The 20,704-nt window shown below is 40.3% G+C and overlaps 1 protein-coding gene, 2 long non-coding RNA genes and 1 other non-coding gene across 5 annotated transcripts in view; 2 read left to right on the forward strand and 2 right to left on the reverse strand.

Annotated features, from left to right (window-relative positions):
• Positions 1–20,704, reverse strand: part of Mtmr12 (myotubularin related protein 12) — a 68,780-nt gene that overhangs the window by 14,130 nt on the left and 33,946 nt on the right. For both annotated transcript variants that reach the window (XM_048368576.1, XM_048368577.1), the window contains 4 exons: positions 13,534–13,663; positions 8,344–8,419; positions 3,878–3,984; positions 3,154–3,278 (listed from right to left, as the gene is read on the reverse strand). In XM_048368576.1, coding sequence (XP_048224533.1) covers positions 3,154–3,278; positions 3,878–3,984; positions 8,344–8,419; positions 13,534–13,663 — 438 coding nt within the window. The remainder of the gene's footprint in view (positions 1–3,153; positions 3,279–3,877; positions 3,985–8,343; positions 8,420–13,533; positions 13,664–20,704) is intronic.
• Positions 4,201–20,577, forward strand: LOC125367854. Its single transcript, XR_007214168.1, has 3 exons — positions 4,201–4,211; positions 8,431–8,434; positions 20,317–20,577. It is a non-coding gene; the product is annotated as an uncharacterized LOC125367854 (long non-coding RNA).
• Positions 13,909–15,265, reverse strand: LOC125367851. Its single transcript, XR_007214165.1, has 2 exons — positions 14,823–15,265; positions 13,909–14,587 (listed from the first exon to the last, which is right to left on the reverse strand). It is a non-coding gene; the product is annotated as an uncharacterized LOC125367851 (long non-coding RNA).
• LOC125367868 lies at positions 16,732–16,838 on the forward strand. The gene has a single exon (XR_007214172.1). It is a non-coding gene; the product is annotated as a U6 spliceosomal RNA (small nuclear RNA).

Consider the following 20,704-nt stretch of genomic DNA (forward strand, 5'->3'; position numbering starts at 1 on the left):
ATTGAAGGTGTAAGCCACCATGCCTGGCTTTTTTTGTTTCCTTTCTGAGACAAAGTCTGTGTATATAGCCTAGTATGTCCTCCAACTTAAGAGGCCTGAGTTATCACACCTGGCTTTGTTAAAGGTTGAATATGAGTTCATGTAACTTTCATACCACTATAATTTCCTCATATATATCTTATAAAATTGAGACTCTTGAAATTTACAAAACCTATTAATTTAAAAGTTTCAAACCAGTTGGGTATAGTAGTGCACACAGGAAGTCTAGGCTACTTGGGAGGCTGAAGTGGGAGGATCACTTGATCCCAACATTTTTATAGGTATATGCTACTGCAGGGTTAATCTAGTCTGAGAGATAGAGATGCCACATTTTGAGAGTCTTTGAACTCTCAAAGTGTGAATTGGGAGTTTTTATTGGAGAGCTGGTGTCTGCATGGTAGTCTATCATCTCACAAAGCTTTGAAAGACAATTCCCACATGCTTGGAGTGGAGACCGAGCCTTAACAAAAGCGATCTTATGTGGACAGACTCAGGTGCAAGCCCAGGTACTCAGCAGAACTTTTTCATCTAGGGAAGATACACCTCAACCTTTCCCTATAGGGGTAATCTTAGAGGCTACTCAAGAGGCGGGTGATTCAAGCCATTCAGGGAGGTATCAAGGCAGAATCAGGGCATTCTCTATACAAAGCTTTCCTAAGGCTCTGACATCTGCATTTCTCTGAAGCAGAGCTCTCTAAGCTCACCTAGAGCTAGGTATCTGCCATTCAATGAAAGTTTTTCTCACTTCTAGGCCTTTTAGCACTGGGTAGAGAGCTCCCTCCATTCAGCAAGAGACACCAGGATGTCTGTGAGAACAAGGTGACATTACTTAGACTCAGTCTCCTCACTTCAATGCTTCTGTTTACCTTGCAAGAGCAAAGCTTTTTGTGTCACAGTCACTTTTTTTTCTTCCTCCCAATATCAGGGCTTGAATTTAGGACCCTGCACCTGCTCAGCTTACTTGCTTAGCTGGTTATTTTGGAGACAGAGTCTAGCGTACCTTTCTACTCAGGCCGGCTTCAAACCTTACTCATTCAAATTCAGGCTCTTAAGTAGCTAGGATTAAAGGTGTTCGTCAGCAGTGCTTGGCTTCATATTACTTTTTATCACTAATGCCTGACATAGTATATACAGAGGAAATTAAATAAATGTCAGCCGAATAACCCTAAAATAGTTAAGAATTTTTGAGGCTAAAATATCCAAATTAAGAAAAATGAATTACAGAGTGGGGAGATAAGGGCTGGCCGTCACCATCTTGGCCACATGATAGATAGTATGGTCTTGTCTTCATGGTGAGGGAAGGTGAAGCCTCCCCACCACCACTCCCATGGGCGTACCCAAATCCCAAGAGGCAGGGGTGGGGACTTGGATAATAGATTACTAAACTGTCAGTCCAGTGTGTGGGACACAAGTTTCCTGTGACCCTGACCCTGACACTATTTAGGCCCAACCAGCTCAGGAGCTATATATATTATGCATGCTACGTGTACGTGCTCATGTCTTGTCTCCTGTCTCTTTTCCGGTCACCATGTGGTCCCACTTCAGCTCTCCATTGGAGTTGAATTGGTTTGCTGGTATTGTTTTTGTTCTTTCTTTCCTCTCTGGCCTTCATGGCTCAGTTTCCTAACAGTGTTAAGTGTATTTTCTGGTTGCTGGTCTTTGAGACAGGAGTCTACCATGCAGTCAATGCCTTTTTAATAAAGACTACAAATTCGACCTCTCAAAATGTAGCTTCTCTTGGTTAGGAATGGGGCTTAGTGGTAGAGTGCTAGCCAAGCATGCATGAAGCCCTGTGTTCAATTCCTTAGTACCACATCAACAGAAAAAGCCAGAAGTGGTGCTGTGGCTCAAATGGCAGAGCACTAGCCTTTAGCACAGAGAGGTTCAGGGACAGAACCCAAGCCAAGTTTAAGCCCCAGAACCAGCAAAAAAAAAAAAAAAAAAAAAACGAAAAAGAAAGAAGAAAAAAAAGTGGCCTATTTTCTGAAGACTGGATTTATATCTGATTTATGGTACAAAACCTATAAAGCATGACAAAACCTCAGAGTAAAGACTCATTCAAGAATAAGAAGAATTGGGCTGGGAATGGTTGAAGTGGTAGGACACCTGCTCAAAGCCTTGAGTTCAAACACTAGTACTGCAAGAAAAAAAAAAAGAATGGGATAAAGCTAGACGCAATGGTTCCAACTTGTAATACTAATCACTTAGAAGGCTATGATCATGAGGATTTTGCCTCAACAATTAAAAAAAAAGCGCTGAATATAGCAGCATGTATTTGTCATCAACACTATATGGTAAATACAATAGGAATATCAGCATCTAGTCAGGCCAGAACTAGGTCCAGGCCTCCCTGGGCATAAAGGTAAGACTTATTTGAAAAAATAATTATAGAAAACAGGTCTGGGGCATGGATCAGGTAGTAGGGTGCCTGCCTAGCAAGGGCAAGGCCCTGAGCTCAAACCCCAGCACTGCTAAAATGATGATGATGATGATGATGATGATAATTGGAAGAATCAATCAGTAACAGAACATGATTTAGTGACTCAAGTTCTAAGCAGTTAGCAACAAGAAAGGAGGAAAAGGAAAGAGCTGGAAAAGGAAGGAAAAGAGAAGGAAAAGGAAGGGAGCTGGAATGAGTATATTTCATTTTTTACTTTGTACATTTTAGGCTAACTGAATTCTATTTTAAGAAAGTGTACATGTGTAATCAGAAAAAAAATAAGATATTCCCACACTGGAAAAAGAGTCCATTAAGGAAAATCAATCATTCTCTTTATAAATGATTAGCCAAGGCAGTGATCATACATACTTCATAGTTCACAAACTTAAGAGACTAAAATGCTTACCACTGGGTGGTGTGGAAAGCAGAGAAAGAAGAGAGAAGAGTGGCTGAATGGCTATTCAGTGAGAAGGCCATGGGAGAAGCCTGGAGGTGGGTAGAGGGGCAACCTGGCAGGGCAGTGGGCCCTTCCATTGCATGATAGGGACCCTCAAGGCTGTGAAGCTCTGCATACCATCAAAAAGAACCCAGGGGAAAGGCACCAACTTTCACCTGATCCACGTGGCATGTCTTTCCCCATTTGACAGAAAGTTTTTGCTCAGCATTCTTCTCACCTATCAGAAATAGCTGCTTAAATTTACAGTATGCAGTCTGGATTTCCTGCAAGGATAGGAAGTTGCTTGATAGATCTTCAGTTTTAACAATTTCATAGGGTGGCCTGTGGATGGTCTTGTAAATTCTAGGCATCAAAAAGTAACATGAGATTAGAATAGCAAATATAAATGTATCTTTTTTTTTTTTTTCCAGTCCTGGAGCTCAGACTCAGAGCCTGAGCACTGTCCCTGGCTTCTTTTGCTCAAGGCTTTTTCTGTTTATGTAGTGCTGAGGAATCGAACCCAGGGCTTCATGCATGCTAGGCAAGCACTCTTACTGCTAAGCCACATTCCCAGCCCAGCAAATAAAAATTTATAATAGCTCATTTTTCTTTAGTTTCACCAATGTCCAGCTTAAAAATTTATTTTTGAAAAATTTCTAACACATAGAAGAGAATAGTACAATGATATATATGTCATGACCCAGATTTGCCTAGCTGTTAACATTATAGTCATCATACATACTTCAACATACATCTCTAAATACAGTGCAGCCGACATTCCTAATAACTGTTAGGTTGATTCTTTTCAAAATAATTTTTAGAATGACTGTAGCTTGTATTCCTTAAGCACTAAGTATCAGCATGCAAACAGAGATGGACATACTACTGAGAACTGTGTCTTACTTCTTAAAAAACAAGAACTGAACTAGACAAGAACAAATGTCGAATGAATGAGTACTGACCCATCCAAGAAGCTCTTCTGGATTTGTAAAATGCCATCATCCTGTTCTTTGGGCAGTGCTGACATTTTCAAAAGGGCACTTCCATTATGGCAGGACCAACACCATATCTGCAGAGGGGAAAAAAATGTTTGCTAGATAGAATATTCACAACCAATAGGGAACAGGTAAGTTTAGTATTTAAGTTCATATAGGGCAATTTCTAACTTCAATAAGAAATAGCTGCCTATATGGGCTGGGAATGAGTCCTAGTGGTAAAGTATTTGCCTAGAGGGTTCGATTCCTCAGTACCACATAAACAGAAAAAGCTGGAAGTAACACAGTTGCTCAAGTGGTAGTGTGCTAGCCTTGAGCAAAAGAAGCTCAAGGACAGTCCCCAGGCCCTGAGTTCAAGCCCCAGGAATGGGGGTGGGGAAGGAAAGAAATAGCTGCATGTACTCAAGCCAGAGAAGATTTACTCAATGAAAAACACTGATTTAGTCTTTAAAAAAAAAAAAAAAAGATTAGATACTTAGACTTGCATATATGGTCTAACGATCACCTTTGACTTGGTTTTAGTGCTGATAATCTAGATGATGATAACATTATTTTTATCATTATAATTAGGACAGTAGCTATCACTGGAGTTTAACTTAGGTGTCAGGCATTTTACATGTGCTAATTCATTTAATTCTTAGAGTCACTCCTAGTGATAAGTATGGTTATTAAATCTCCATTTCAAGCAAAAAACTGAGGCTCAGAGTGACTTGTAAAACTTTCCCAAGTTGTAGCTGCAGTGTGACTGAACTAGCCGTGCTCTACCTGGATGGCAGAGTGCAGCTCTCATCAATGCAGTGTGCATACCAGAAGAACAGAGGGTGGCTACTCAATCAATACTGTGTCTTAGGGACTCACTCAGGGAAGGCACTGCATTAGGTTGTAAGAGCATAAAGATGACCAAGACACTATCTTTGTGGAGGGCCTTCATACTTCCTTATGTCTTCGTAGATTTCCTCCTTTAAGTGTTTATAGTTTTCACTGTAAAAGTCCTTGATATCCTTGGTCGAGATAATTTCTAGGTTTTTGTTTTTTTGAGACTATTGCAAAAAATGAGTTACTTTCCTGACTTCAGTCTCTACTTTTTCATTGTTGACATACAAAAAAGCTACTGATTTTTTTTAACCTTGAAATTTAATTTCCACATTCATTATAAAAACAATAAATGTCTAGTGGCAAGAGTGCCTGCCTCATATACATGAGGCCCTGGGTTCGATTCCCCAGCACCACATATACAGAAAATGGCCAGAAGTGGCGCTGTGGCTCAAGTGGCAGAGTGCTAGCCTTGAGCAAAAAGAAGCCAGGGATAGTGCTCAGGCCCTGAATCCAAGGCCCAGGACTGGCCAAAAAAACAAAAAAACAAAAACAAAAACAATAAATGCTAGGCCTCATATATGACCTGCATACACACCTATGTTGTATACTTGAATTGACCACATGTAGCACACAATGTCCTATCTATTGTCCCCTCTGCATGGTGTATTATTCACTGCAGTCCATTTGTGGTTCAGTGTAGGTGTACTTCTGCTTCCATCTAAAGTAAGCTACTGATTTTCATGGACTGATTTTACACCTTGCTACCTTACCAAAGTTTTTAAGCAGCTCTAGTAACTTGGGGGAAGAGTCTATAGTGTCCTTTAAATATAAGATCATGTCATCTGCAAATAAGGATAGTTGTACTTCTTCTTTCCTTATTTGGATTTTCCTTATGTCTTTTTCTTGTCTTATTGCTCTACAAATTCATGTAATACCCATCAAAATCCTAACACCACTGTTCAATAAAACAGAGAAAATAATCCAAAAATTCACATGGAACCACAGAAGACCCAGAATCACAAAAGCAATCCTGAGTAGAAAAAGTAGTGGTGGAGGTATAACAATACCAAACTTCAAACTCTACTACAGAGCTATAGTAATAGAAACAGCTAGGTGCTGATACAAATACAAGCCTGAAGACCAATGAAACAGAATAGAAGATCCAGAAAGAAACCCACAGACCTATAGCCAAAAACATAAGCTGAACGAAAGACAGCCTCTTCAACAAATGGTACTGAGAAAGATGGATATCCACATGCAGAAAACGGAATCTGTTATCTATCATCTTGCACCAGCATGGATCCAAAATGGATCAAAGACTTCAATGTAAGAACTGAAACGATGAAACTACTACAAGGAGTAGGAGAAACATTAGGACTTCTTTGCACAGGAAGAAACTTTCTCAGTAAAGATCCAGAAGCACAGCTAATCAAATAAAGACTTGATAAATGGAATCGTATCAAACTAAAACTTCGGCAGAGCAAAGGAATAGCCAACAAGCTAAAAAAGACAGCCTATAATATGGGAGATTTGTTGCCAGCTACACATCAGAATATATTCAGAATAGAAACAGCTTAAAAAATTAAGCCCTTAAAGAACCAATAGCCCAATTAATAGGCTAATGGGAGAAAAAGAGAATTCTCAGAAGTAGAAGTAAAAATGGCCAATAGACACATGACAAAATGTTCAACACCTCTGGCCATAAAGGAAATGCAAATCAAAATAACACTGAGATTCCACCACACCCCTGTTAGAATGGTCATTATCAAGAAAACAAATAATAACAAATGCTGGTGAGGATATGGCCAAAAGAGACCCCTTAATACACTGTTAGTGAGAATGTAACTTGTTCAACCACTCTGGAAAGCAATATCTTGGTTCCTCAAAAAATTAAACATGAAACTGCTCTATGATCCAGCAATTCTACTCCTGGCATTTTTTTTTTTTATTTATTTTTATTTTTTGGCCAGTCCTGGGACTTGGACTCAGGGCCTGAGCACTGTCCCTGGCTTCTTTTTGCTCAAGGCTAGCACTCTGCCACTTGAGTCACAGCGCCACTTCTGGCCATTTTCTATATATGTGGTACTGGGGAATTGAACCCAGGGCCTCATGTATACGGGGCAAGCACTCTTGCCACTAGGCCATATCCCCAGCCCTACTCCTGGCATTTATAAAGGTTACAAAGATACAGGAAAACCACCAGGACAACCATGTTCCTTGCAACACTATTCACCATAGCCAAGAATATACAGAATAGACCAGAATATACACAATGGAATTTTACTCATCCATTAGAAAAAGTGATATTGCAACATTTGTAAAGAAATGGAAAGACCTAGAAAAAATTATGTTAAGTGAAGTAAATCAAGCCCAGAAAGACAAAGGATGAATGCTTTCCCTCTTGTGGGAGCTAAAGAATTAACTTATAAGCATTAAGTAAATACGTTGAGTGGTATGCAAGTATACACAAACGTACTAACTGAAATACGGTAGATTCAAGGGAGAACTCAAATAGTGTAATTCCTTAGAAAGGCAAAGTTAAAGTTCAACAAAATGAATACCAGGAAATGAGTACTTGAAAGGGGTGGAGTAGGGAGGGGGTGGGGTAGGGGGGTGGAAATGGGAGTAGATGAATGAAGAGGAGTTGGGGAGAATGCAGTCAAGAATTGAACGTATATCCTACAAACTTAAGAAAAGTGAGGAGATGGGATGGAAGGGATGGGTAAAACATTGGCTGGTCTGACATTTTTCAAGATGCATTATATACATAAACTGCTTTGCTGAATGGCAACTCCTTTATACAACTAAAGATAATAAATAAAATAAGTAAAAATGAAAAAAATCTGGACATATGGGAACACTGGGCCTATATTCCCTCATGGAACAAATGAGCTGCGATGAAAGACTACACAGAATCTGGTTCACAGCAACGGCCACATTCATTATCTTTACAGCTTCATGAGTTTCTGGGCATGTGTTCTTGCCATACCATCTTTCTTCTCATATGGGAATGACCATTTTAGTAAAAAAAAAATCATGTGTACAGTACAGCATTTACTTGTAATTCTCATTCATTACAATTCCCTATAGACTTGGTAACTCTCAGCCACCAATTAGAAAATGGGAGTGGCTGCCAGAATCTTGGTTTCTTTGATCAGTGACACATTTAATATGGCTCCCATCCCATCCTATTATTTGAAAACTAAGAAGCAATTCTTGTCATCTCTGGAGGAATGAACAACCACACTATACCAAGATTCATAGTGCCACCCAAATAAATCACAATTCTACCACTCTTAGAGGGGTCAGCTAAGGTTCAAAATGATTCAGATGTTAAATTAGGTTTCCTTTCAATCAATAGCAAACAATTCTATAAGCTTCTTCCAGCTTTTCAGTGTCACTGCTAAAAGTTAAGTGCATCTGTGAGAACTTTAAAACTGGCTCAGCGAGTCTCACGTTCAAGAGACTTCTCTAGGGAGTCTCTATGTTATTTCTGGATTATTCTTGGATTGCAGACAAACTCTTGAATACCAAAGCCAAGGGCTCGAAGCAGGATCACTTTGCTTGGATGGGCCAATGAGCACCCGAAGCCTCTGAGCATTTCCAGATGAACTTACTGGTATGCCATGACCCTGAAAGCGGTGCACATCTTCCTCAGCAAGAGGAGTGGGGACAACAAAGTACGCTGGCAACCTAGAAGAAAGAGAGGTCATCAGATTCTAGTACCTCACTCATGTCACAAAGTAGGAAAGTTCAATTTCAATGAATACAAGGAAGCTGAGCAAACATTATGTAAATGACCATATCTTCCTAAGAAAAACCACCTAGCTTGTGCACAAAGTACAGAGGTTATTTATTCAGCTCAGGGGAAGAGTACTTGCCTAGCAAGTACAAGGCCTGAGTTCATTCAGTCCTCAGCACAAAAAAAAAAAAAAAAAAGAAGAAGAAAAAAAGCAGCTAAGGTGACCGTTTGGTGTAAAATACTCTGATCAAGTCAGTCAGAAATCAAAACTTAAATCCTAGCACTATGTCTGATTTTTGTTCAATTCTAGATAAATTCTAGTTGAGGTTGAAGCTGGAGACATAGCTCAGTGGTAGAGAACTTGTCTAGCATGTGCAAGGCCCTGGATCCCCTACAACATATTAAAAAAGAAAAGAAAAAGGAGGTGGTATGTGGGAAGATGGGAAAATTCAATCTCAAAAAGTGGATGAATTCCAAAACCAGGCGTGACAATAACAATATAAGCACCTGCGTTTCCTTCAGTTTAACTACTTGAAAACAAGTAATTATGATTAATGCCTTTTTTAAATTTTTATTTTATTTATTTATTTATTTTGGCCAGTCCTGGGGCTTGGACTCAGGGCCTGAGGCACTGTCCCTGGCTTCTTTTTGCTCAAGGCTAGCACTCTGCCACTTGAGCCACAGCGCCACTTCTGGCCATTTTCTGTATATGTGGTGCTGGGGAATTGAACCCAGGGCCTCATGTATACGAGGCAAGCACTCTTGCCACTAGGCCATATCCCCAGCCCCCTTAATGCCTTTTTTTTTTTTTTTTTTTTTTTTGGCCAGTCCTGGGCCTTGGACTCAGGGCCTGAGCACTGTCCCTGGCTTCTTCCCACTCAAGGCTAGCACTCTGCCACTTGAGCCACAGCGCCGCTTCTGGCCGTTTTCTGTATATGTGGTGCTGGGGAATCGAACCTAGGGCCTCGTGTATCCGAGGCAGGCACTCTTGCCACTAGGCTATATCCCCAGCCCCTTAATGCCTTTTTTTTAATGCTCTGAAAACAAACATTTGAGTCACTCTGCTCTAACACTTCATATGAATTACTCATTTAACCTTCTCAGTACGTCTGTTAGGTTGTGCGCTAGGATTAGTTACATTTTGGAGAGACACAACACTGAGGCCTTTCCCAGGTTAAAAATGAGTAAGCAGACAGTAGACACCTGAACCCAGGCAGTACTGACTTCAATTTTCTAAAACAGTCTCTAAAGAGAACAAGCCCCCTAAATATTAGGTCATAGGAAAGAAGATTTTCAGAGTTGCAGAGATAAAAGATACACATGGACACTCAGTTGGCAGGTGAAAGTTTATTAGAAACTGCCTAAGATCCACCACTGTGGGGCTGTATATATCGTTCCCTCAAAGAGCTCGAAGTAAACCCTCATAAGGAATGCAAATGCCCACGATGCTAAATGTAATGAAAAATCATTAAGAGTATACATGCTTGCATGTATACTACATGTTGGATCTAAATCCGTTAAGTAACAGGTCATGGTATAAAGTTTTAAAGAGATGAGAACTCAAATGTGCATCAATTCATAGGAGAGCAAACAATATATTACATAAACTAGTGAGATTTAAAAATAATCAAAATGTATACTCTGGGAAATTCTATTTGACAAGTAGCTTTATTTCTTCAGCAAGTTATTAAAAACATATGATGGACAAGAATTTACAAATAAGCCATTTTGAGAAACTTATCAGCTGGGTGCTGGTGGCTCACATCATAATCCTAGCTATTCAGGAGGCTGAGATCTGAGAATCGAGGTATGAAGCCAGCCTGGACAGGAAAGTCTATGAAATTCTTATCACCAATTAACCACCAGAAAAAGTGGGCTGTGCCTCAAAATGGAAGAGCAATAGCCTTGGGTAAAAGAGCTCAGGAATAGTGTTCAGGTCCCAAGCTTAAGCCCCACAACTGACCAAAAAAAAAAAAAAAAAAAAAAAAAGAAGAAGAACCTAGGGCTACAGGCTTGAACCATAGCACCTGTTTACCTAACTTAGTCTTGAGAGTCTCCCTTAAAAAGTAGCACTGAGGGGCTGGGAATGTGGCGTAGGTAGAGTGCTTACAAAGGATGCATGAAGCCCTGGGTTTGATTCCTTAGTACTACATAAACAGAAAAAGCAGGAAGTGGGTGCTGTGGCTCAAGGGGAAGAGTTCTAGCCTTGAGTAAAAGCAGCTTAGGGACAGTGTCCAGGTCCTGAGTTCAAGCCCCAAGACTTGGGGAGGGGGGAAGGAGCACTGAGTTGAGAGCTATTAATGAAATGGAATTAATCACCTCCCGAATATCCTGTTGCTTTTAGGCAAGAGACCACCACATAGGGGGACTAGTATGGGTTTTAGAATGGATAGAGTTGGAAAGTCAGTCAGGAATCAAACTTCAATGCTCTCTCAGGTACTACTTAAGAGTTCTGTTCTATACCAAGACCAGTGAGAAGCCACAGAAGGAGAGGTATCTGAGCTCGTTGTAAAGACAGAGAGTGGATGCTGAGGATGGGATGGGATGCTGGATGCATAGATGGGAAAGACTATGTAAATAGCTACTGTGGTACTCAATACAGAAACAAAGCACAGCCCTTCATGTGGCATGCCTGCTCTTGTTGTGTGTCTGCAATTAAGCACTTCAAGTATCAAAACATGGATAAAGTGCTTAATCCACACACAGACACCTACACAAATATCTCAAATCAGTAAATGGCTCAATTCTTAAAGAATTCTGGTAGCCGGGCATAGTAGTTCCAGCTACTCTGGAGGCTTAAGTGGGAATATTGCCTAGGCCTGGGAAGGATATCAAGGTGTCTGGGCAATGTGGCGAACTTCTTTTTAAATAAACAAGCCCTACAATTACTAGGAATAGGGAAACTAATTAGTATCAACATTGCATGGCACCACTGAGGAACAGGAGTTTCTAACCCCTGAGTAGAAGCTAGCTTTCCCTTTTCAAGCTTTTTCATTGGGGAAAGAGCAAAGAGCAAGGTGGGGGCTAACAGTGAAGTTCTGGGTGGTTTGAGGACACTGCAGGCCCATCAGCGTCACCACAGCCCATGCCTGTGTGCAGTGTCACACTCTGAATGTTTCAGATTGAGTAACACCAAACCTGATATGCTGCAGAGGCCTATCACACCACGAATACAAAAGCTCTACAAACCCAAAGCATTTCATGAAACTTAGGAGAGGGGTAGGAAGTGTGTTCCAAAATGATAAGACTTGGGTTTCTAAAAACAGATCATGGAAGCAAAGTCATCCTTTAAAAATGTAGGTCCATCTCTCTCTGCCTCTGCCCTGACTCCCCTTCATTGTTCTCATAATCAGAAAGGATAAAGCTTCTGAAAACATTCATCTGGTCCTTTCTCTCTCCGTACCTCCTACTGCTCTTTCCCTGGCTTCTTCCACCCATCTCTAGGCCTCTGTTATTTACACAGCCCTTACTACTCTCTCTGCCCAAAACACAGGCCAGGCAGCTAATCTGGATACTTTAGAAAGTTTCTTTTGCTGGGCACTCATAGCTCATGCCTATTATCCTAGCTACTCAGGAGGTTGAGATACAGAGGATCAAGGTTCAAAGTCAATCTAGGCAGAAAAGTATATGGAACTCGGTCTCCAAAACAGCCACCAAAACCCAGGCTAGAGGTGTAACTCAAATGGTAGAACCCTAGCCTAGTCGGCACACTGGGGAGTAGAAGTTTCTTTTAAAAGCCAGCATTAAGGTTATGAGGCTGTAGTTCAATGATAAGACTGCTTCCCAGGCGGGGGATGTGGCTTAATGGTAAAGTGTTTGCCTAGTATGCATGAAGCCCTGGGTTTGATTCCTCAGTACCATATACATAGAAAAAGCCAGAAGTGGGGCTGTGGCTCAAGTGATAGAGCGCTAGCCTTGAGCTGAACAGCTCAGGGACATCACCCAGGCCCCTGAGTTCAAGCCCAGTGATTGGCAAAAAAAAAAAAGTTTCCCAAATTCTGAGTCCCATTGGTTTGTTTGTGGGGCTTGAACTCAGGGCGCTGTCACTGAGCCTCTTTGTGCTAAAGGCTAGCGCTCTACCATTTGAGCCACAGCACCACTTCCAGTTTTTGAGGGGTTAGTTGGAGATAAGAGTCTCATGGGGACTTTTCTGCCCAGGCTGGCTTTGAATCATTATCCTGTTCCTGAGTAGCTAGGAGAGTGTGAGCCACCAGCACCCACCATGATTCCCATTTTAATAATAAAAACTACTGCTGATCAGAAGAAAAAAAACCTCAAACACTGCTAGTGGTTATGTCAAATGGTACAATCTCTGTGGAAAATAGTCTAGCAGTTCCTCAAGAGTTAAACACAGTTGCGATACATTCTGGAAATTCAATTCTCAGGTTATATACTAAAGAGAAAAAAAAATCCCTACAACAACTTGTACATGAGTACTTGTCAGTCTTGCTCAGAAGAGCCCCCAACATAAAACCATCTATCAATTAATGAATCAATAAATAAAATGCAGTAGATTCGGGGCTGGGAATATGGCCTAGTGGTAAAAGTGCTCACCTTGTATACAAGAAGCCCTAGGTTCGATTCCTCAGCACCACATATATAGAAAAAGCCAGAAGTAGCACTGTGGCTCAAGTCCTGAGTTCAAGCCCCAGGACTGGCAACAAGCAAAACAAATGCAGTAGATCCATCAATGAAACATTACTTGGCAATAAAAAAAAAGAATGGAATTCTAATATCCTGCAACATGGATAAATTTTGAAACCATACTAAGAATAAGAAGCCAGTCATAAAAGATTACATATCATGATTCCATTTATATGAAATGTCCGGAGCAGGCAAATCAACAGAGACGGAAAAACAGTGATTGTTAGGGTAGGGCAACAGGAAGATGATGTATAGAGAAAAATGTAGAATGATTGCTAATGGGCATGGGGTCTTATGAGGATGAGGAAAATGTTCTAAAATTGACCTTGGTAATGGATGCACAACTCTGACAATATAATTTTTAAAAACATCATGCACTTCAAATGGGTGAGTATGTTAAATAGCCAACACTGAAACTTACCTCTCACAAATTTTGTAGCCTTCATTGACACTCACTGGTTTGTATTTCACATTGCCTTTGGTCCGCTCCAATTCCCAACACCAGTCCTTAAGTGTGTCAAACATTACTGTATGGTTCCTGGAGTTAGTGGCTAATAAGACAAAATAAGCAGGACAAATCTCTTTAAGACACTGGAATTTTATCTACTTCACTGCCTTCACGGGACATAATTTCTTCTAAATGAATTCACTGCTTAATCCTAACATTTTTATTTTTATACTTTTTTGTTTGGTTTCAGTTTGGTTTGCAGTCCTGGGGATCAAACTCAAGGCCCAGTGCATGCTAGGCTTGCATTCTACTACTAAATCTTATCCCAGTCCAATTTTTTTGGGGGGGGGTCATTAATCCAAAATTATGACTGAGGCTATCTTCTTATAGTATAGAAAATGAGTTGTTTTTGTTCCATTCCTTGCAAAAGTAATTTATAGCTCCATTCTCAGTCATTTTACAATGAAATAATTTATATAAAACAAAACGATTGTGTGAAGCACTAAAAGATGGGTATGACACAAAGGCTAAAATACTGAAGTATTTTTAGCCCTACCAATATGTGCATAAGATAACGACCCAATTTGAATAGCATGTACGATTCTTGAATATAAATCCTCCTACCCTTTAAAGTTGTACCTAACATCTGTCTAGTATGGCACTTGATTATTACTGAAGCCCATATATATAGATCGGGCAGCTACAGCAAGAGTTGGGGCCTCATAGCTAAGGGCCACATCATGGTGCTGAAACCAGCCCTGCCACTACCAGCTAGAATGAAATGCCTAGGAATGCTGCTCTTGTAGCCCAGTAGATGTATCTGTGTCTTCTCCTAGACCATATCTGCCAACTGAAGGGAACATGCACCAAAATAGTCTTCTGGGAAAAACAAAGTGTCTGCTAAAACCACCCCATCTGTTCTGGTTAACAAACCAGAAAACAAAACTATAGCAAAAATGAAAGGAAAAATGTTGACAATAATTGATGTTGATGTATACTGAATATCCCTAATCTAAAAATCTAAAACCTGGGGCTGGGAATATGGCCTAGTGGCAAAAATGCTTGCCTCGTATACATGACGCCCTGGGTTCGATTCCCCAGCACCACATATATAGAAAACGGCCAGAAGTGGCGCTGTGGCTCAAGTGGCAGAGTGCTAGCCTTGAGCATAAAGAAGCCAGGGACAGTGCTCAGGCCCTGAGTCCAAGGCCCAGGACTGGCCAAAAAAACAACAAAAAACAAAAAACTTAAAAATCTAAAACCTGAAACACTCCTAAATCCAAAACTTGTGTGACCATGTAAGAATGTAACTAGAATATTCCACACCTGATCTCATGTGACAAGTTATAGTCAAAGGCAGATGCAGGCTAGACCACTTGCCTACCATGCACAAGGTCCTAGGTTTCATCCCCAGGACCATTTATACAAAAAAGATACATTGAAATATTGTAGCTGGGCACTGGTGGCTCACACCTATAATCTTAGCCACTCCAGAGTCTGAGACCTGGGGTAGATTATAGTTCAGAGCCAGCCTTGGTAGGAAAGTCCAAGAGATTCCATCTCCATTGGAGATTCCATTTTAGCAAAAAGCTGAGCTAGTGGCATCCTAAAGTAGCAGAGTCTCAGCCATGAGTAGGAAAGGCAAAGTGAGTACAAAGACCTGAATTCAAGCTCCAGTAGTAGAAATTGTGTGTGTGTGTGTATGTGTGTGAGAGAGAGGGGAGAGAAAGAGAGAGAGACAGACAGACAGACACACACACACAGAGACAGAGTATGTATGTAATAAGAAATTGCTTTCTGGAGCCAAATGCTGACAGCTCACACCTATAATCCTAGCTACTTAGGAGGCTGAGCTGAGAGGTGAGGATCATGGTTTAAAGCCAGCCCAGGCAGGAAAGTCCACGAGATACCTCTCTCTAATTAACCACCAGAAAACCAGAAGTGAAACTGTGGCTCAAACTGGTAGAGTGCTAGCCTTGAGCTGAAGAGGTCAGGGACAGCAACCAGGCCTGAGTTCAAGCCCCAAGACTGATTTTTAAAATTATTGTCCTCAGGCTATATGAATACATGTATATGAAATATAAATGATTTCTTAACTTGGATTATTTCACTATATATACACAAATATTCTCAGTTTCAAAACATTTCTGGTCCTAAGTATTTTGAGTAAGAGATACTCAATCTGTGTGGCACTATGTCCAAGACACTATTATGAGCACATTATACTTTATTAACTTAATTCTCAGGATAGGAAATACAATAGTTTACCTACTTGTGATGTTATAGATATGGCACAGAAAAGTCAAATAACTTGCCCAGTTCACAGAGCTAGGCAATGTAGAAATGTAATTCAAACCCAGGAAGCTAAAATGGAAATTTCCATATGAAAATGCAATAAATAAATAAATAATCCCATGGATATATAAATAACAAAACTTGTTCAATCCCATAGGCCTTTTCTTTTTTAATCTTTGTTTTTTTTTTTTTTTTTTTGGCCAGTCCTGGGCCTTGGACTCAGGGCCTGAGCACTGTCCCTGGCTTCTTCCCGCTCAAGGCTAGCACTCTGCCACTTGAGCCACAGCGCCGCTTCTGGCCGTTTTCTGTATATGTGGTGCTGGGGAATCGAACCTAAGGCCTCGTGTATCCGAGGCAGGCACTCTTGCCACTAGGCTATATCCCCAGCCCCTGTTTTTTTTTTTTTATTAGCATACATCACCCTCACTTAACTTATCTTCCTCTCAGAACTACCCCAATAAGCTTATTGTTCTTACAAACACAGCCAAGTCCTTCCTTAAAATTTCATGGTATTGGCATTAAGGACCTTTCAGCCAAACCACATTTGTAAATTATTAAGCAAAAGAATAATTAAAGATACTCAGGTTGCATCTAAATAAATTCTTCAATGGAAAAACTAATTGGCCAATTAGCATCAGTTCTTACCTTTACTTCCCCCAGTGGAGGTTACATGGAAGAGAAGTGAAGGATAGAATTAAAATAAAGGTGCTATGATGTATTCTGGCTTCTGGCACAAAACCCCACTAAAAGACAATGAAACTGCCAGGGCCGATCCCGGTAAAGGTTCTGGCACATAATCGACTTAGGCTGAACAAGCCAAGAAACTGTCCTATGCTGGGACCAGAACAAGAATCTGGATGTAAGAAAAAGGCAGAAGTGCTCGCTTCAGCAGCACATATACTAAAATTGGAACGATACAGAGAAGATTAGCATGGCCCCTGTGCAAGGATGACACGCAAATTTGTGAAGCGTTCCATATTTAAAAAAAAGAAAAGAAAAAGGCAGAATTCCTAAAAATAGGAATGATGTTTTGACATGAATGCAGTGAATATTTATATAAATTAGAGTAATTACATAATTAAATTTAATTATATAAACTAATTAACAAAAAGTAACATTTGTATGGTCATATCACCATAAGCTATAAGACAGTATCCAAGCTGGAATGGGGATATAAAGAAGAGGCAGAATTTCTAAAAATAGAGGAGGATTTTGCAAACACAAACCCCAAAACATTTTTATAAACTATAGCAATCAACAAAGAAGTCATATTTATTTATTTCATATTGCACAACTTTACACCAGCATCTAGTTAATCAGCAAAGTATAAAGATCTGTCAATTTACTGAATTAGGGATGAACATTAGTGCGAAGTGTACTTATGTCAGTGTAATTCTCCAGCCATAATCTGTTCTGAATAATATGCAGTTTGACTCTCAATTCATTTAACAGTAGTACTCTGTATGTGCCATCAATTTAACACTTCACAATCTTCGTAAGACTTCAAGGGAAGCATAACACTGCTGTTTGTTTGTTTGTTCTTGTTTTTTGCCATTCCTGAGGCTTGAACTCAAGGTGTAGGCACTGTCCCTGGGCTTGGGCACTGTCCTTGAGCTTCTTTTGCTCAAGGCTAGCACTCTACCACTTGAGCCGCAGCACCACCTGTGTTTTTTTTGTTTATGTGGTACTGAGGAATCAAACCCAGAGTTTCATGCCTGCTAGGCAAGCACTCTACCACTAAGCTATATTCCCAGCCCCCACTACTGTTTCTGTTTTTAAATTACTGTCTTTCAGTACTTATACAAAGGGATTTCAATTTAATATGTCAATGAGTATACTGCATCTTGATTAATGTCACCCCTTCCATCGTTCTTCCTCTTATCTGTCCCACCCCTCACCTATTCCCAATACTGCTTGTGTGTGTGTGTACACGCATGTGTGTGCACATGTGTACCCATGAGCACCAATAATAACACTTTAACTTCTGTGCTCAAGGCTACTACTCTACCACTTAAACCACAGCTCCTCTTTGCACTTTTTTGGTAGTTAATTGGAGGTAAGAGTCTCATGGACTTTACTGCCTGGGCTGGCTTTAAATCATGATTCTCAGATCACAGCCTCCCGAGGAGGAGCTAGGATTATAGGCTCATGCCACAAACACCCAGTTCATAATGCAATTTTTAAAAGAAGAAGACAAAAGCCCCAAGGGTAAAGTGTCATTCCTAGGATTATAAAACTAGAAAGAAGCTAAAATTGGAACTTAGGTGGGACTAACAAAAACATTCATCACCTAATCTAAATTACCAGATTTCCCAAAATACAACATATTCTCTGAGATATCTATACCTCTGCACTCCTCTAAGCCTTCCAAATGTTCCTGCCACCTTCCACTACCAATTTAGGCACAATATATTCCCTCTGACAGTCTGCCTCCCTCCCCCCAGGCACTTTTAGTAGGGGACATATTATTCAATTGTTGCTCCTGTTTAACAGGATGCTCCTTGAAGGCACAAATTTATTCATGTTCACACTTGGATATCCATAGGATCAGGTCCAGAGCAAGAGTTCAATAAATGTTTATAAGTGATAAAGCAACTACGCAGTCAAGAAAGCTGTGTGTAAATGTTTAAAAATGATAAAGCAATTATGCACTCCAGAAAGAGCTCTGTGTGTGTGTGTGTGTGTGTGTGTGTGTGTGTGTGTGTGTGTGTGTGTCTCTTTAAACAATCCTGCAACTTTCCTGACACAGAACTTAGGATCACTAAACACCAACTTCATGTTAAGGGTAATTCATATGCTAGGTACCAGTAGCTCACACCTGTAATCCTAGCTACTCATGAGGTAAAGATCTAAAGATCATGGTTCAAAGCCAGCCTGGGCAGGAAAATTTGTGAGACTCTTATTTTCAATTAAGCACTAAAAAAAGCCAAAAGTGGAGCTATGGCTCAAATGGTAGAGCTCTAGCCTTGAGCACTCAAGATAAGGAACAGCACCTAGGCCCTGATTTCAAGCTCCAGGATTCATACTGAAAGAAAGAAAGGAAATGAAGAGAAAAGACTAGAGAGAAAGAGCGAGGAAGGAAGGGAGAAAAAGAGAGAATAATGAGAAGAAGCTAAGTGGCTCAAACCTGTAACCCTAGCTACTCAAAAAGAGTCTATCTGAGGACTGAAGTCTGACAGCCTAGGCAGAAAAGTCCACGAGACTCTTATCTCCAGTTAACCAACAAAAAGCCAGAAGTAAAGTTGTTAGCTAAGTGTCAGAGTGCCCATCCTGAGCAAAATAACTAAGCAAGAGCACAAGGCCCTGAGCTTAAGCCCGTTAAAGAGAGAGAGAGAGAGAGAGAGAGAGAGAGAGAGAGAGAGAGAGAGAGAGAGAGAGAGAGAGAGAGAGTGTGTGTAGAGATGGGGGCATTGTTCAAATGATAAATACCAGCTGTTCAAGGCCCTGAATTCAAACCCCAGTACTAGCAAAAGAAAAGAAAGAGAATAGGTAGAGCAAATAGACATCCTGAGGGGGAGAGAATGGAGAAGAAGACATGTCTGTGAAAAATGTCTAGTGCTAAACATTGTTAATAGCTAATTCAGCAGCCAGACTTCTTTACTTACAAGATTTTTTTTTCCAGTAAACTGAATGGAAAACAGTTGAAATTTAAGTTACCAAATCAGTTTTCTCTTCTTTATTTTATTTTATATTTTTTGCCAGTCCTGGGGCTTGAACTCAGGGCCTGAGCACTGTCCCTGGCTTCTTTCTGCTCAAGGCTAGCACTCTACCGCTTGAGCCACAGTGCCACTTCTGACTTTTTCTATATATGTGGTGCTGAGGAATTGAACCCAGGGCTTCATGTATGTGAGGCGAGCACTTTACCACTAGGCCATATTCCCAACCACCAAATCAGTTTTCTGAAGTGCTTTTCTAATGTTTTGTTTATCCCAAATTTATATTTTGCTATAAAGTATGCTATTATTGTTTTGAAAGGATCTAGAATGAAGACATTTTCTAGACTTTTATAAAACGAAATCAATTAAAATCAAGTGGAAAAAATAACAAGGGACTAGCAGTATTATTTTAAATTTGTCTTGATTTTGTGGTCAAGACTGACATTCCTAAGTATAGCACACTGATTTTTACCTCCTATAAGAAACAATCCATTGTAAAAAGCAAGCAAACAACCTAAAAGTGTGTTTAAAAAAATACCACATTAAAAACAAAGAAAAAATCCCCAGACATCTTCTGAATGAATCACCAAAGCAACAGGTGAGTAACACCACAGCAGATAAAAACAAACAAACATCACAACCCACAAATAGGCCAGGTCCCAATGTCTGATGCCTTTAATTGTGACTACTCAGGAGGCTGAGATCTGAGGGCCCTGATTCAAAGCCAGCCCTGGGGCAGGAAAGTCTATAAGACTTTTGTCTTCAACTAATCACAAAAAATCTGTAAGTGGAGCTGTGATTCAAGTGGTAGCCTGAGCAAAATCACTCAGGGACAATGCCAAGACCCTGAGTTCAAGCTCCAGGACTGGCACAAAAAATAAAAATTAAAAATAAAAAGGACCCTGCCTATATTTAGGTGAGGAGGCAGAAGCTGGAGGATTTCAAGTTTCAGACCCTAACAGGTAAAGCTCGCAAGGCACTATCTCAAAAACAAAATAAAAAATGGGCTAAAGTAAAGGCTTAGCTCAAGTTATAGAGATTTTGCCTAGCATGGTTAAGGTCCTAGGTTCAAGTCCTACTTTTTCTCATTCTCTATTTCACATATAAACACACACATGTGCTCACATGTACACACACACACACACACACACACACACACACAAAGATCCTGCTGACCATAAAATTAAAACTCA

This window comes from Perognathus longimembris, chromosome 19 (genome assembly GCF_023159225.1).
Source record: "Perognathus longimembris pacificus isolate PPM17 chromosome 19, ASM2315922v1, whole genome shotgun sequence".
NCBI lineage: Eukaryota > Metazoa > Chordata > Mammalia > Rodentia > Heteromyidae > Perognathus > Perognathus longimembris.